The sequence below is a fragment of the Achroia grisella genome, unplaced genomic scaffold (genome assembly GCF_030625045.1).
Source record: "Achroia grisella isolate CSIRO2021 unplaced genomic scaffold, CSIRO_AGI_Agris_v1 utg1295, whole genome shotgun sequence".
NCBI lineage: Eukaryota > Metazoa > Arthropoda > Insecta > Lepidoptera > Pyralidae > Achroia > Achroia grisella.
The window spans coordinates 1,077,115-1,096,029 of NW_026712613.1; the positions used below are offsets into that span (position 1 = coordinate 1,077,115).

General features: G+C 34.2%; 1 protein-coding gene across 1 annotated transcript in view; it reads right to left on the reverse strand.

The window, feature by feature from the left end:
* LOC131855053 (recQ-like DNA helicase Blm) overlaps positions 1 to 18,387 on the reverse strand; it is a 39,726-nt gene extending 21,339 nt beyond the window's left edge. Inside the window, exons 1-4 of the mRNA XM_059206266.1 lie at positions 18,133 to 18,387; positions 16,165 to 17,275; positions 3,392 to 3,547; positions 2,568 to 2,680 (exon numbers count right to left, since the gene is read on the reverse strand). Coding sequence (XP_059062249.1) covers positions 2,568 to 2,680; positions 3,392 to 3,547; positions 16,165 to 17,275; positions 18,133 to 18,387 — 1,635 coding nt within the window. The remainder of the gene's footprint in view (positions 1 to 2,567; positions 2,681 to 3,391; positions 3,548 to 16,164; positions 17,276 to 18,132) is intronic.
* Positions 18,388 to 18,915: the final 528 nt, after the last annotated feature.

Consider the following 18,915-nt stretch of genomic DNA (forward strand, 5'->3'; position numbering starts at 1 on the left):
ACTTGGCCTATTTGAGGTTCAGGAGTAACTTTGGTCCATTTATACCTTTTGCAAAGTATTGTGAAATATTCTCTTGACCACTTACGCCAGAAAATTTGAGTAAGTTTCCGCATGAGTTGCCATCTACGCAACATACTGTTATTATGGTTCATGTAATTATTTTCTGGAACTGTAATAAGCGGTTCTCCAATCAAAAAATGGCATGTTAAGAAATTTGAGAGGCAAACTATCCTCCTGACTAGTGGGTAACCGATACAAGCATGCTTCCACTTGGACCAACAATGTGGAAAGCTCCTCATAGGTTAAGGTGGTACCTTGATGGTACCACCTTAACCAAATGTTTCAAGTAATACTTTGTTGATTTAACTCCTGCCACCCAGATTCCCCCGAAATTAGGAGCGCGGGGTGGTATAAAATGCCATTCAGTTCCTGTATTTGCTAAATATTGAGCAACTCGACTCGACTTTTCAGCCTTAAATAAAACACTTTTGATGCGCCCACAAAGTTCGTGGCGTTGCCGCTCCAAATCTCCTGACAGTGGGCTCAACGAGCCACGAATCTCTTGAAAGCTGCCATGAATCCTTCACTCGTCATATCACTTATAACTTCCAAGTGGATTGCACGTGTCACCATACACACGAAAAGGCATACATAGCCCTTTAAGCATCGACATCCGCGACCCTTGGAAATTCTAACACTGATAGGACCGCAGTACTCAACTCCACTTCGACTGAATGGACGGCTCGCTGTAATACGTGAGCTTGGTAAATCACTCATGAAGGGTTGTTGGCCCGAGGTACTATATCGAATACATGTAATACACTTCTTAATATATTGTCTAATTATACTCTTCACGTTGATAATCCAGTACCTGGTTCTAATATAATTATTCATTAATTGAGGTCCGCCATGCAGCGTTTTCTCGTGAGCATCTGCTACAATTAATTTAGAGATATGATGATCACGCGGCAAGACTATAGGGTGTTTCGCATCATAATCTTCTTGACTATGCTCTATACGTCCACGTGCTATTATTATATGTTTATCATCTAGGAATGGACACAAAGACAATATTTTACTACCTTTTGGGATGGATCGACACTTCATCAACTGTTCAATTTCAATGGGAAAGGATGAGCTTTGGCAGTGTTTCAGGCAAATGGTGAGACTATAATTTAATTCAGCAGCTGTAAGACAATAAGGTAACAATTTTCTATGTTTCAGTTTATTAACGATCCTCAAACAAAAAGCAATTACTCTTTTCAACTGAGTGATGAATATTTAGCCCAGACAGGCAGTTCTTCATTACTTCGTTCTGAGACTCTTAGTTTTAAGATTTAATGGCTTTTTTCTCAGTATTGATACTGAGAACTTGTCTTTACTTGAGTAAAGACAATTTCTCAATTAGAGGAAACTCGTAATAGGTTTCATGTAACATCTGCGGTCCATGCCACCATAATCCATGCTCAATCAATTCCCCTCAATCATCGGGACGCACAATCAGCAGGATTTTGATTAGACTCAATATGTGACCATTGACTGCTGTCTAAAACCTCTACGATTTCAGTTACGCCGTTGGCGACAAACGTCTTCCAACGGTTTGGTTCTCCTTTTAACCAGGCTAAAACTATGGTTGAATTAGTCCAAGCACGTAATTGAACCTTTGATACATTCATGACCGATCCACCTCAGCTGTGTATCTTGACCAGTCACACTGCCCTTTCTAATAATATTATTCGTTAGGATCATTCGATAAATATCTAAGCTACTCCTAACCAATAATAACTTGATTGTACTTACAGTTCGTCCCAGCTACTTACGACACTAAATCACTAGCTTAGCTCACTCACGACCGAACTTCACTTCATTAAACCACCACTAGAGGTCGCCACTGTCCGGGTCGAAGACCAATGTTCTACTCGAGGCCAAGAAATCTAACAACACCGAATTGGATAGTAAACAAAGATATATTTGGGTGTAAATCGAACTCAAAATTACAAAATTCAGTACAGTTACATTTAATATTCCGGAGAGGATCTGAAGGAATCGTGCAAAATGACCCAGAACCATTAGATTTGGCAAGTAACATCGTTATACATCACAAGTACAGGAATAAATCTGAAATTGAACATTTGTGATAAAATCTTAAAAAAATAGGGGGTTAGGGTACTTTAAGTTTTTTTTGTTTGCTGGTACGGAACCCTTCGAGTGCGAATCCGATTCGTGCTTGGCCAGTTTTTTTCGAATGAGTTTGCAGTTAGAAGGCGCGAGTAAAATAGGAGGGGGGCGCCGTATGAATCTCGCCCAGGGCGCTGGTAGTGCTAAAACCGGCACTGCCTACACACACTGACTGACATAGACAAAGCTATCATAGATTAAGTAAACGCATTACAAAGAGAATACATTTTATTGAATTAGGTGTATACTTTTGTGGAATTATATAAATGGGAAATGGGAAATGGCCTTCCATTTCCCATTTCCCATTTATATAATTCCGTTATAATGCGGATTAAACAAATTAATATAAATACATGTTACGTAGTACAATTAATAGTACAAATACTCACATCTAGGGACAGCAACTTGTTGACCTGGTCCAGTATAAGCGACTTGAGTGGCGATATCACGATCGTCACGCCTGGTGTCAACAACGCAGGTAGTTGGTAACACAGGGACTTGCCTGCAAAACAATTCATATATCTTCAACCAATGATACGCTATTGTATTTGAGTATACAAAACAGCATCTCAGTTTTTACTGTTTAATTCTAATGACGGCCTAGGTGGTCTAGAGGTTCAGCGCACAGCTTTATTTCCGATTATCGCGGGTTCGTTTCCTTTTACATTCGCGGCTCACAATATACTACTATATATATTAGGTTGCTCGGAAAGTAATTTCGTTTTTTCCACTCGTTTCGTTTTTGCACTCAACTTCACACTTAAGCCGTATAATTTTTATATGCTTTGGGAACTCATATAGCAAGGCTTGTGTGTGAAAAATTACAATTAATTCTACGCAGTAGTTTTTGGTTGGTGCCCTTTTGAATATAGCCATTAGCAGCATTTTCGACATATCTTACTGTTTTACTACAGAAAGGGTAAAAATGCTGTTCAAGCCAGAAAGAAATTGACCGAGGTGTGTAGAGAAGGTGTGTGAACAGTACGCCAGTGCCAGAACTGGTTCGCTAAATTTCGATCCGGCAATTTTGATGTCGAAGATGCACCAACCTCGGGAAGGCCGGGTGAAGCTGATAAAGGTATTGGTTGAAGCGAACCGGCGAATAACAATACTTATAACATTCCAGGCCTTTCAAGTGGTCATAAATTGTTAAATTTGATAAATTTAACCTCAATACTATCGTGTTGTGTTATTCGCCAGTTCGTATACGAACCTCCTCCAGTGGGCATCAGAACGAAGCAGTCGTGTCCGAGTAGCGTCGCGTTTATCACCTGCAGCTGGTTGGGACGAAATGTACTGAGCCCAAACTTCTCCTTGAACACCTCCATCATCTGCGGCGAGTGTGGGTAGTTCAAACCATCAAATTCACCTGACAATAACCAGATGGTAATAATTTATTTATTTATATTTGGAAGACTATTTTCAAGTTCAATAAACATAGTTAAAACAGATAAGCCACTTATAGATTTTCACAGATAGAAAACAAATACACATTACTAACTTGAAACACGTGTCTTAAGATTTAATTATAAAAATAATAATTTTAAGGGTTTCATAAAAAATAACATTAGTAAATTAAAATAATAATATAATAAATCAAGATACAATACTTATAAATCAAAGAATTGAATCAAATAAATAAATAAAGAAACTGGAAAGAATAAAACCATCGGTAATGATTTTACATTAAATTTTAATAATAAATTGGTAACGTCTACAAAAGATTACAATTAATATTACTTCTTCTTTAGAATCATCTCCAAGTATAGCTAAATCATTTCTTATTGATAATATTGTTTCTGAGAATCACATTTTTACTGTTGGGAGAGGTCACAGGATGCTATAGGTGTATTCTGTGACCTCTCAAAAGCATTTGATTGCGTTGATCACGAAACACTCTTACTCAAACTATAACATTACGGTATTAAAAATGAAGCTCTAAAGTTGATGAAATCCTATTTAGATAATAGAATGCAAATTGTTGAAATAAATAGTGTAAGGTTCGAAGGTTCTAGTGTTAAAATGGGTGTTCCTCAGGTATCTATTCTTGGTACTTTTTATTTTTAGTTTACATAAATTACCTTCCTTACATGGTCTGAAAAATAGCAGACATAGTTCTGTTTGCCGATGATACTTAATCAATATTTAAAGTCAACCGACATATTAATAATATGAACGAAGTAAACAGTGCTCTCTCTTCTGTCTTAAAATGGTTTGCTGCTAATAATATGCTATCAAATGGAGATAAAACAAAGTGTATTAAATTTACTCTCCCCAATGTAAGGAAGGTAGACTCAAAAATCGTACTGAATAATAAACTTATTAACTTTGTTGATGATACTGTATTTCTTGGTATAACATTAGACTCCAAACCGCAATGGGGTGTTCATATTTCTAAATTAGCGAATAGACTTTGTTCTGCCGCTTATGCGGTAAGAAGAATTAGACAATTAACAGACGTGGCAACGGCTAAACTTGTGTATTTTAGCTATTTTCATAGCATTATGTCATACGTTATTTTATTATGGGGCAAAGCAGCTAATATAAATACAGTATTTATTTTGAAAAGAGGGTCATCCGCTCCATTTATGGTATGGGTTGAGGAGTTGAGAGTGTTACGTTGTATGTTACTATATCCAGACTAAGAAAAATAAATAAAAAATAATCTATACGGTTGTGTTATAAAGAAAATCTTTATTAGAATATAGAATTTAAAATAACAACAAATATGTATATTTTCTTTAATGTAGTCTCAGGGCTGTGGTTTGGTTCTGAATCTAAAGGTCACTCTGTAGTTGGAACGTTTAATCACGATACCGTCCTTATGAGTTGAGGGTAACTGGAGCAGAGATGAAGTGCAAACGACGTGACGGCAGCTGTAGCGGTAGTAATAGCAGTACGGTGTTATTATGCACACGCGATTGTCCAACGATATATTTGGAATATCTTGCTATGTTCCAAATCCAGAACTAAATTCCCTGGAAATTACCATTAAACAGACAATTACTAAAATGTCCAATTCTTCACCCTGACTGCAACATCTACTGTGATCCCAAACAGCGGGGTAAGGCAAAGCGTGATGTAAACGACCAACATATCTAGATATCTTGATGAGGCAGTCAAGGTTTATAACAAAAGCAGAAGGACGGTTACTTAAATCTAATTTTATAATACTTACTAGGTACTAACAATGATTTCTAGCTAAAGTAGGTAATGATACTAGTATTATCTCAATAACCATTACAATGGAATATTATAATAAATCAATATTTAGAAATTATATCGTGGTGTAATAAAGATTTAACGGATGATGTGAATGACAAGAAAATATTACAAGAAAATGACAAAGCAAAGCAAAGCAATATGCATTTCTACTTACAACTACTACTTAAACTAATAAATACGATAAGTGCACAACTTACCCAATTATGGGGATGTAATCACAAACAAATTATAATTAGTTTGTTTTAAAATATGATTTTAGAAAAGAACTTAGGATTTATCAATATGATATAAAATGTAGCTGTGCGAACGTCAACTCGCTCGACCGTACGTAATGTTCCTTCTCCGTGGGTAGATCTTGAGATTTAATTGTCGGTTTGCATTACGTTTACGAAGTTGCGTTTTATTATGATGCAGTAAGTTAAATTGAAACAGATTTTCGGCATTTAAACTAATAACAAAGTCGTAATAATAGTATGTTAATTAATTTATAATTTTAAATTGAGGTTGAATAAAATTGTTTGCATTTGTTGTTGTATATATATGTATATATAATGATTATTATAGATGTATGTGTAGACTTATTTTATTAAAAAAATATTATTATTAGGACACACGCTAACCGTGACATTCCCCTTCCATAGAAAAGGGTTTTACCTATGTAAAACGCGCCATTGCTACGATCTGGTTGGATAAATAAAAGATATATCAATTATTTGTCGAAGAATCAACAACTTTCATCTTCAAATCTTTGATATGCCAGGTACCCAAGTTATGACCGTGCATATTCTCCAAAATATAAACTAGAGGTGAGCGTTTACCTATAACGCGGCATTTTTCAAATTTTGGAGCTAGTTTTTTGGCAAAATAATTGCTTTTATCGCTTTGAAAGTAGCATCTCTTCCAAACGATGTCTCCAATATAAAACTCAGTGTGTTTACGCCTTAGATTGTAACGTTCTGTTGACTTCTGATGGCTATGCCATAAGGCTTTCTGTACGTTATCAAAGACAACTGCTAAATGGCCTAGATTTTCTGAATAAATTTCACGAGGTAAAAAAATAAGATCGTTAGAATTATCATTATCAATGTAATGTGACCCACATGATACAAGTTCTCGACCATACACCAAAAAAGATGGTGTATATCCTGTAACTTCATTGACTGAGTTATTTATTGCAAACTGTATCTTGGGTAGATTTACATCCCAAGCTCTATGATCATTATTTATTAACGTTGATATGGCGGTAATAATGGTTTTGTTGTATCTTTCCACAGTATTTACTTGTGGTGTGTATTTTGGGGAAAAATGTATATTCGGAATTTTATACATGGATAGTAGTTTTTCTAGCTGATGACTAATAAACTGTGATCCATTATCCATTAATATTGTCTGTGGTATACCATGTACGAGAAAAACGCTATCTTCTAAGATTTTACAAACTGCTGTACTAGTAGCCTGTCTTAATGGGAAAAGTAGACAATACTTAGAGAAACAGCATGTTATGACAAAGATGTAATTATGTTGTTTTTTGCTGGTTGGTAATGGGCCAACTAAGTCTATAGAAAATGTTTGAAAAGGTCGTGAACAGAATTTAGGTCTGCCCATTTTTCCGAGAGTACCATGAGTTGGTTGTTTGTAAGCAAGACAAATTTGACAGTTAGATATAAATTTTACCACATCACTGTACATGCCTGGCCAGTAGTATTTTAAAAGAAGACGATGGTAAGTTTTATAAATACCTAGATGTGCCGCTGTAGGTGTAGAGTGGTTATTATTTATAATATTCTCACGATTTTCCTTTGCTATTACTTCTTTCCAGCAAAATTCGGATATAAGTAAGTTCTTACTTTTTGTATAGCGATATAAGGTATTTCTTTCTATACAATAGTTAGGAAAATTGACTGGCTTGGTTAAACAACCATTAAATAAATTAAGATACCAATTATCTGTAGTATTTAAGTTTTTAGAGGTACTAACTAATGGAGACTGAGCAGAAATTTCATTGCTAAATGTAGAAACAGCAGCAATAGGACAACGAGATAAGGCATCAGGAATAATGTTATCTTTGCCCCGTCGATGTTTAATAATAAAATTAAAGGATGAAAGTCGGACACCCCATCTAGCAAGGCGTCCAGAAGGGTTGGAAAGTGAAAGGAACCATTTCAAAGCAGAATGATCAGTATAGACAGAAAATGGTTTACCACTTTCCAAATAGCAGCGCCAATGCTCTAGTGCCGTTAATACAGCTAATGTTTCTCTTTCTGTTACGCTGTAATTACGTTCAGCTCCAGATAGAGATCTACTCATGTAGGCAATGGGATGCTCTACACCTTCCACTGTTTGCGAAAGCATAGCACCGACTCCGAAGTTGCTTGCATCGGCATGAACATCAAAAGGTAGGTCAAAGTTAGGGCATGCTAGGATAGGAGATTTTACTAGTAAGGATTTCAGCTTAAGAAACGCCCGATCTGCTTCAAGGGTCCAGGAGAACGCTGGAGAATTCTTTTTAGTCGAGGTTAGAATATTAAGTGGACCCGCGATGGTGCTGAAGTTTGGAATGAAACGTCGATACCATGAAGCTGTACCGAGAAATCGTTTTACTTCTTTCTTTGTAGAAGGAGTAGGAAAATTCAGAATAGCCTCAACTTTCTCTGGATCAGTGCGAAGTCCTTGTTGATCAACGACATAGCCAAGATATCGCATTTCATTACTAAAAAACTGGCACTTTTCTAAGTTTATGGTCAAATTCGCCTGACGTAACTTCTCTAGTACCCGTTGTAAAAGAGAAACGTGTTCCCGAAAACTACTACTTACTACAATAACATCGTCCAAATAACAGAAGACTTTTAATTCAAACTCCTGACCGAAAAGCTTATCTACGAGGCGTTGTTGCGTAGCGGGTGCATTTGCCAAACCAAACGCCATTACTTTAAACATCAAGGTGCCCCGCCCAGGTACGTAAAATGCAGTCTTTTCTCGGTCAGATATATTTATTGGGATTTGCCAAAAAGCCTTTGATAAATCCAGCTTGCTAATGAATCTAGCCTCTTTTAAGTTATCTAGAATTTCAGAAACATAAGGTAAGCTGTAAGCGTCTTTTTTAGTCACCGAATTTAATTTTCTGCTATCTACACAGAAACGTGGTTTACCATCTTTTTTATTGACGAGAAGAGTGGGAGAGGACCACGGACTCTCACAAGGTTCTATAACATCGAGTGCTAACATTTCGTCTACTTGTTCAGTGACAATACGACATTTTTCGGGAGACATACGGTAGTATCTTTGCTTAATAGGGACCGCATCTCCGGTGTTTATTTTATGTGTAATAAGATGAGTCCTTCCCAACCCCCTGAATTCAAATGATATATCTTTAAATTGTTCAACTATATTATCGGCTAGTGATTTTTGATTTTCATTCAGATTATTATACGATTGAATTCCAGTGTTCGGAGATAAATTATATAAAGAGGTATTATAAAAAGGTAAGAATTGAACATCCATTAAATTGTTAGGAAAAATCTTAAATGTAGACCAGAAATCTATGCCTAACAGGAGAGGAACCTCAACTTCCGGAATAACGTACGCTTTAATTACAGCACAAATATTATTGTACACTAAAGGTAAATGAATAATTCCTATTGATTTCATTATTTGGCCACCTGCAGCTCTCACTGTAATGAACTCATTTGTATTCAGTGTAAGGCCATACTTAATGAGTATTTCGTGATAATTTTTACCCAAAATAGTGACCACTGAACCCGAATCTAAGAGGCCGTAGATGGATAGTAATTCACAGTTATTTATTTTTACTTTGACATAGGGACGTGGATCATTCGTAGGTTTAGAATCTAGGATTGTAGCGATATTATAAGTTCGACTAAAGATTTTGATAAAAGACAACCAGTTTTCCCATTCTAACTGGTTAAAATTTGACGATTTACTACAATCCGATTTATTTAGTTTTTTGGCATTTTATGATTAGGATAATTAGGTGGTTTAACGCAGTGAGGGCATGTAGGATAGGTTACGTCTTTTGTACCACATTTAAAACATATTAGAAATTTAGGCTCCCTACAATTCTTTAAAGAGTGACTATTTGTACGACAGCGGGGACAGTATTGCGAGGGTTTAAAATTTTCAACTACATCAACATGAACTGCATCTTTGTTAATATTGTAGGTATAATTAGTTTTCATGTGTTCAATTGGTTTAGAGTATGTATAATTTGTTTTAGGGTGACTATCAGACTTAAACGTGTTGTTACTTATTTTATGTTCGTAGTTGTTATATTGGGATGTACCAGCTTTACTGTAAGCAAATTCGGGACATAGCGTCTCTGCAGTTACTCTAGGTGGCTCCCGAAATTGCGAGAGTCGTGATTGAAAATGTTCATAATTACGGCATTGCGTACGAAGTGCATCTATAGTTTTTATTTCAGGACAGCTAGATAATGTAGCAGCGTAGCACGGCCTTATGTTATGAAGCAAAATTTCTAATTTTTCGTCTTCAGACATAGTTCGTGATAGTCGGGAAAACATACAATGCATTATAGATAAGAAAATAGTTATATTTTCACCTTCTCCCTGTGAACGAGAGCGTATTTCAGACATAAGGCGATAATCGTAGTCGAAGTGGCTAAAATCTTTTTTAAGGAGGATAATTAGATCATCCCAAGTATTGATAGAAGGTTTGATACTGCGATACCAGTGTAGTGCATTTCCGTTAAATATTTCAGGGGCGAACGATAATATTTTTTCCGAGTTAATATTACGAGCATGAACGAACTCTTCAACTTTTTGTATAAAAGCGCGTACACAAGTTGTTCCATCATATTTTAGTTTGCTTAGGTCAGTACTAATGCCGCGATCACAAGTGACAGCAATATTAGTAGTGACAGCTTCATCCATTTTATCGGCACAGTCGTCAACTGAAGATGTAGATGGTGCAAAGTTATATAGATCTTTTGACTGTAACTGAAGATGTTTATTCAAGTCTGTAAGATTTTTTATTTCTTCCGGAGAATTTGGATTAATTCTACTCAAACGATAATAAATATGGTTAAGAAGATTATGTGTACGAGAATACATGTTTTTATCAAACTTTGATTTAAGAGCTACAATAGCACTTTGCGATTTAATAAGACATTCTTTAGCTCCTCTTAAATCTTCCGCTGGATCAAGATGCGACTCTAAAATGTCCTCTGCTGAGAATCCACGACTTAATTTAGTGATTTCTTTTCGTAAGTCTATTACATTATCAGCAGGTGTATCACCACGAAGACCAACTTCATATTCTAATTCTGACTTTTGTAGGGAGAGAAATTTAATAGTTCGCTCCATACTGAATATATAATTATAATAGATACTAGAAAAAATACTAAGTAAAATATATGTTGCTACTTTTCTAAAAAAAAAATGGTATGATTATGTGGATATGTTGTGCAAATATCACTTAAAATCTAATTAATCAAAAACAAATATGCAAGTCCGTTCTGTTACAATTATAAATTACGAACTAAACATTAAGCCAACACCAAAGATTACTAGACAGAAAGAAATCCAATACTAGAAGAGATGACCTTTAGAACCGCGCGAATGGGCGCCAATGTGTTACGTTGTATGTTACTATATCCACACTAAGAAAAATAAATAAAAAATAATCTATACGGTTGTGTTATAAAGAAAATCTTTATTAGAATATAGAATTTAAAATAACAACAAATATGTATATTTTCTTTAATGTAGTCTCAGGGCTGTGGTTTGGTTCTGAATCTAAAGGTCACTCTGTAGTTGGAACGTTTAATCACGATACCGTCCTTATGAGTTGAGGGTAACTGGAGCAGAGATGAAGTGCAAACGACGTGACGGCAGGTGTAGCGGTAGTAATAGCAGTACGGTGTTATTATGCACACGCGATTGTCCAACGATATATTTGGAATATCTTGCTATGTTCCAAATCCAGAACTAAATTCCCTGGAAATTACCATTAAACAGACAATTACTAAAATGTCCAATTCTTCACCCTGACTGCAACATCTACTGTGATCCCAAACAGCGGGGTAAGGCAAAGCGTGATGTAAACGACCAACATATCTAGATATCTTGATGAGGCAGTCAAGGTTTATAACAAAAGCAGAAGGACGGTTACTTAAATCTAATTTTATAATACTTACTAGGTACTAACAATGATTTCTAGCTAAAGTAGGTAATGATACTAGTATTATCTCAATAACCATTACAATGGAATATTATAATAAATCAATATTTAGAAATTATATCGTGGTGTAATAAAGATTTAACGGATGATGTGAATGACAAGAAAATATTACAAGAAAATGACAAAGCAAAGCAAAGCAATATGCATTTCTACTTACAACTACTACTTAAACTAATAAATACGATAAGTGCACAACTTACCCAATTATGGGGATGTAATCACAAACAAATTATAATTAGTTTGTTTTAAAATATGATTTTAGAAAAGAACTTAGGATTTATCAATATGATATAAAATGTAGCTGTGCGAACGTCAACTCGCTCGACCGTACGTAATGTTCCTTCTCCGTGGGTAGATCTTGAGATTTAATTGTCGGTTTGCATTACGTTTACGAAGTTGCGTTTTATTATGATGCAGTAAGTTAAATTGAAACAGATTTTCGGCATTTAAACTAATAACAAAGTCGTAATAATAGTATGTTAATTAATTTATAATTTTAAATTGAGGTTGAATAAAATTGTTTGCATTTGTTGTTGTATATATATGTATATATAATGATTATTATAGATGTATGTGTAGACTTATTTTATTAAAAAAATATTATTATTAGGACACACGCTAACCGTGACAAGAGTTCCCTGGAGGGAGTCTTTGCGTGAATGTTTTAAAGAATCAAATATCCTCACCGTTGCTTCTCAATACATCTACGAAAACATTATGTAAAATATTAACAGTTTTAAAAAAGTCACCTACTTTTTTAAAACTGTTCACTTTACACTAATAAAAGCTTACGTAAAGTCAACAAACTAGTTTTACCTAAGTGCTGTTTGACGAAAGTTAGTAATTCGTTTTATGGAAATTGCGTAACGTTGTACAACAAACTCCCAGAGTCTGTACTTTATTTTCCAGAAAAAAATTCAAATGTGTTATAAAATATTTTCTTTGTAAAAAAGCTTATTATAAAATTAAAGAATTTATAAATGATAATAATGTTTTTGTAGAAAATATCTAACTTAAAATGATAGCGCTGACAATGTTATCTGATTGAATAGAGATTAAGTGCGTAGCGATTTCTATGTTGATTGTCGCATGCCAAATCCTTGTTGCAAATTATAATTTAAAAGAGCAATACACAAGTTTCTTGCTCATTCTTCTTGTGATGAGTCTGCATTCCGAATGAGCGGTAGAATAATAAAACTTGAGTATTCAAAAGTGCTTATACTAAGTTTATATGAATAAAGATTATTTATTTCTATTCCTATTCCTATCACTATCACTATCCCTATCTCTATCCCTATCCCTATCCCTATTCCTATCACTATCCCTATCTCTATCCCTATCCCTATCCCTATTCCTATTCCTATTCATAGGAATAGGGATAGATATATATAGATATATTCTATTTGAAGAGGTGATGGAGGATATATAAAAAAAAAGTATTTAATAGCAGTAAAAAAAATTGTTTTGGAGATTTTAACATTGATATTCTTTGTGATACGCCCACATGTACAATAATTACTAGTTTATTTCATTCTTTCAGTATTTCATTTGAATAATGTCTTTCAGGAACCCGCTCGTGTAACCGCTACGACTGCTACTTGTCTTGACAATGTTTTTTGTAACTGCGAGTATATTGAAAAATTAATAATAAATAAATTTCCTTCAGATCACTGTGGTTAAGTTGTTAAGGTTAATAAAAATACTAATAACAAAAGATCAAAAAGACAAATAAATGCTTACAATATTAATAAATACAAAAGCACGGTTAAATATACATTAGACTTACAGTTACGATCTATCAGTCTCAGTAATCCTGATATTCTTTACACCAAGTTAATTAGTCTTTTGTCAAAAGAATACCAGAATATTTTCAAGAATAAAGAATATTGTGTTAAATCTAATTTTACAGAATGGGCAACAATTGGAATACTTAAAAGTAGAAACATTTTATTTGATTTATATGATCAAAAAAAAATATAGATTTGATGACAAATTTACGACTTGTGAGAAATTCTAAAATTTTCAAATAAGTTTGTATTGCAGCTAAATCTAATTATATAAATAAACAAATTAATCAGTCTTCTGACAAAATTAAGACAATCTGGGGAATTATAAATCAATTCTCATTAAATTAAGACAATAAGTTAATAACAGCAGCAAGAAAAAAAGATATAGTTCATATTTTCCAAGATTTTTTTGCTAATATTCCGATTGACATTACATCTTCTCTAGACTCATCTCCAATTTGAGCAAAAACATTACTAGAGGCTAATGTCGGCCCTTGCTCTTTAACATTTAAATTTTCACATGTCAGCCCTTTTCATATAATAAAAGTATTCAAAAGTTATATTTTAAAAATACGGAAGATCTCTGGGGCATGTCAATTAAAGTAATTAGTTCATTCATAGATATTGTTGCTCCTTATCCAGCTACTACTTTCAATAAATATGTTGACAATGGCGTTTTTCCTCAACTAATGAAATTTAGCAAATTAATTCTACTGTTTAAATCAGAAGATAGATTTGAGCTAGGCCAGTTCTAAGTAAAGTATTTGAGAGGATTATGTTTAACCCAATGTTAAAATACTTCAGGGATAATGGACTGCTTCACAGTCAGAAATATGGTTTCACCGCCGGCAAGTCTACTACTGTTGCAGATGTAGCGCTTATTACACATATATTTAAATCATGGGTGAAGTCATAGGATGCTTACGTTTTTTGTGTCCTATCGAAGGCGTTTGATTGCGTAGACCATAAAACACTTTTGTACAAGCTCGAACATTATGGTATTAGAGATAATGAACTAAATCTAATGAAAACTTATCTAGAGGATAGGGTGCAAACTGTAGATATTGATGGTGTAAAGTCTAAGGGAACAATCTTAGGCTCATTTCTCTTCTTAATTTATATAAAGGACCTTCCCTAAATAGTAGAGAAAGTTGCAGATATAGTGTAATTTACGGATGATACTTCGTTAATGTTTAAAATTGGTCGCCAAAGTAATCAATTAGACGATGTCAATTATGCTATCTCTGCTAAATTGGTTCACATGTATGAACCTAATATTAAATTCACGCTTCCTAATGTAAGACAAATAAATACGCAGGTATTGCTTAATGATGAAATAATAAATTTTGTGAATGTCACAGTTTTTTTAAGAATAACAATGGACTCGAAGATACAACTGGGGGCCCCATATTTCAAAATTAGTAGATTCAGTTCTGCTGCTTATGCAAGTTGAAGAATAAGACAATTAACAGACTTGGCAACGGCAAAACTTATATATTTTAGTTATTTCCATAGCATCATGTCACATGGCATAAAGCTGCCGATGTAAATACTATATTTATTTCACATAAGAGAGCTATACGTTCTATTTATGGTATGGGCTCGAGAGAGTCATTATGTCAATGCTTTAAAGAATCAAATATCCTCACCGTTGCCTCACAGTATATTTATGAAAATATTATGTATACAAGGAAAAACTTAAATAGTTTCAAAAAACTTAAAGACTGTACAAGTAGAAACTTACGCAATAAAAATAAGCTAATTTTACCTAAATGCCGTCTACACAAAGTTAGTAATTCATTCTATGGTAATTGCGTAAGATTTTATAATAAACTGCCAGAATCTACTATAAATCTAACAGAGAGGCAATTCAAAATTTATATTAAACACATGTTATGTAAAAAAGCCTATTATAGGATAGATAGATGACAGTAATATCTAGCAAGAATAAGTTTATTTGCGGACAACGTTATATTTTTTTTTCATACTGCTTTCTTGAAATATGATAGCGTAGCGGCTTTTGTATTGATTGCCGCATACGTCCTTATGTAAAGTGAGAATACTGTAATATAATAAATTTAAGTAGCTATGACGAGGTCAAGTGGAATGAATCATGCTCACTAAAATGTCCAGACAAGTGGCGACGTGGTGGGCCGGGTCATTGGGCTCCCTAAAATATGGTCGAGCGCAGTGATGGCTGGCTCATCCGTCATACTCGTGAACGAGTGCTGCTTGTAGGAACTGGTCTGTTCTTATCACTACGACTGATTTAATCTTATTGTGTTTTTATATTTGAGCCTAAGTAAATTAGTGCTGGTTGGTAGTTTGTATTCATACGTTTCGACTTGAAAAATGTGAACTTACAAGAATTGTTTAAAAGGGCAACACACAAGTTTCTTGCTTATTCTTGTTGTAATGAGACAGCTTTCCGCATAAGCGGTAGATTAAAAAAAAATTTTGATTATTCGAAAGTCCTTAAATTAAGTTTATTTGAATAAATGACTTTTTATTTATTCTATTCTATTCTATTCAATACGTTAAATCAAGAAGTAGTGAAAGTGTATGCTAAACAAATCATATATATATGAATCAACTGATGTCTAGAAAGATATAATTACACCTAGTATATAGGTTAAGACACTCATGAATAAGTTAATTTCAATTTCTTAAATGATACAGTGGTTCCAGAGTTCCCTCCTCAAAAAAAATCTCTCTCATTATGATATTAGTATTATGTCACAATGCATTGTTTATTTACCTGTGATACCATCATTTTTAGTGTCTTCAATGAAGTCGCCCATTCCCTCATATTTGGGTTTATTATCCTTTTCCCCTAATGATGTCTTCATCAAAACCTTTACCTCTGATTTTTTGCTATCTGAATCCATGTTGCCATCTTCAAAATCTTCCATCGTGTATTCTGGACAAATGTTCTCATCTACTGGTGTCTCTTTATTGTTTACAACTTCCGCAACTTCACTATGATCACTTTCAATAACAATAGAATCGGTTGATACATCTGTAAATTCAACATCAACATCTATATCACCTGGTACTGAGTATACATCCGTTTCCTCTTCATCCAATAGGGAATCAACATCATTGAGTGGTTCATTTACAATGGTATTGGTAGAAAGTAAGGAGCTTCTACTTAATTGAGGAGGCTGATAGTTTACAGAACTATTTGGTACTGGCAACACTTTTGGCTCTCCTTCTACTAAAGGCTTTAAAGTTTCTAATGCATTCTTTGCTCTTTCGGCAGTACTTGAAATTATGGAACTTTCTATTGATTTGTTATTAGACTCCTCAGTGATAATTCGCGATGGTCTCTTGAATACAAATTTACCCTTTCCTTTAACATTTGAGGATGTGTCCAAGTTGTCGGCATCAGACTCAGTAGTTGCATCTAAATTTATTACCGGATTAGAAAGACCAAAAAGCTTCGGTTTATTCCCCGATTTGACTGATAATGCTGAACTGCTAGGTCCAATATCATAACTAAAAGTACATCTGTCTGCTTGTGTTCGTTCTACCTCGACAGATTTTACATTAGAAATCAGACCAGTTTTTGTCATAAAATCTTTCAAGTCATAATCTTCGTTTAATAAATCAGCTTTAGTGATTTGGTCACTTTGGTGATTTGGCATTCTGGTGGTTTGTTGGTGTGGACTTGTGTTTTTACTAGTTGTCTGTTTTATTGCTGATTTCAATGTATTTCTCCATAATGTAAGCTGTGAATATATGCTACTATTATATCCAGGTAATGCTTCTTTTGTTTTCTTTGGTATTCTGTCAAAGGCATAAAAAACTTTTTCTAATATTTCTATGTAAAGAGTCTTGCATTCCTCTATATCTTGTAAGCTTTTATTCTGTGAAAAAAAAATACAATACCTAATAAATAATAATAATAAATAAATATTCCGACAACATAAATATCAATAGGTACCGTACCCATCGATGTGCTAACCCACTAGTCTAGGCAATCATCCAACAAAGCGAGTATTCGCCAACGATTTTTTCCATAAAAAGTTATTTAATTTTGATACTTTACAAGGTTTTTTTAAGTAACTGGAATGGCAAACAAGGTGCTGGAGCAAGGAGTGGCAACCAACGCCTAAAAGAGAGGAAAGGAGATTGGTACTAATGTTGACCTCCACGCGTTCTCCTGGGGTTTGGAACTATATATCCTTGATGAATGTGTCACGATGGGCTACTGACCTGACCTCATGCTCATCTTATCATCCTCCACTGGTGCCCCGCCAGCGGAAACCGTTAGCGCAGGCGGGTGCCCCATTCCATTCTCATCCACAAAAAGAAAGCATCGCCTAAATACTTAGAGGGTGATGGATGATAATATCATCATCATCATCGATATCACCGGAAGATTACTTCCGTACCCTGTAATTTCAGACTTATATCAACTTTCAAGCAAATCACAACGGGGTGATTTAGAGTGGGTATATGACTCTATGACGTAGAGGACTGTCCATAAAGTCTACCTCTGGAATGTTATGAATAACAAGTATAATATATATAAATAATAACTCAAGACAATTCCCAAAGCGCAATTTAATCCCAAGCTAAGTAGAGCGTGTGTTATGATAGATAACTTATAAAAATACTTAAATATTTTGTTTGTAAATATATACCTACATAACTAGCTATGCCAGAGCACCAAGGCCGTCATAAATAAAAAAAAAACAGTAATAATAATAAATAAACACACCTCATTTGTTTTCTTTACAGCAGGATTGTTCGATATATTGAATAAAAAATCTTTCAACGACGTATCCAATTTTAAACTTCCAGGTTTTTCATCGGAAGTGCGTTTCTCTGGAGTTTTTGAAACATTTCTACCCACCGGACTGTGTTGTTCCGATATTATTTTTGTAGGACTAGGTATTGCACTTATTCGTACAGATTTATTTTCTAATGGCGATGACGCTGATGTTTCCTCAAATGCATGTAGAAAAGATTCCATATCATCATCCTTGAACAAATAGAAATATTTTTATAATTTATAGAAAATAATAATGCTTTATTTGTACATCCTTACTAATATTATAAATGCGAAAGTAACTTGTCTGTCTCGCTTTCACGCCAAAACTACGGAACCGATTTATATTAAACTAGCTGTACCGGCGACTTCGTTCGCGTGAAATTTTACTTTATTTTACTAAACGTACTTTACTAAACTATTAATTAACGTAATATATTACAACCCTAATTATTAATACTATTCAAGTAGAATATTCTCAACAGAAACGTTAGGTTATGCCCTTAGTATTCAAGCCTAATCTCAATGTGATGTATTTTAATAACTGCATTTGTATAACTTCAATATGATAATTCTATTTTATAATTTGTTAATTCCACTACTTACGGAAAGCAAAATATATCTCTATATCTAAAAGGGAGTCATATTGAACAGCATTGCTACTGCTTCAGATGGTTAATATAAATAATATTCAGTAGGGGTTAATTCATCTATTATATATAATTATACATA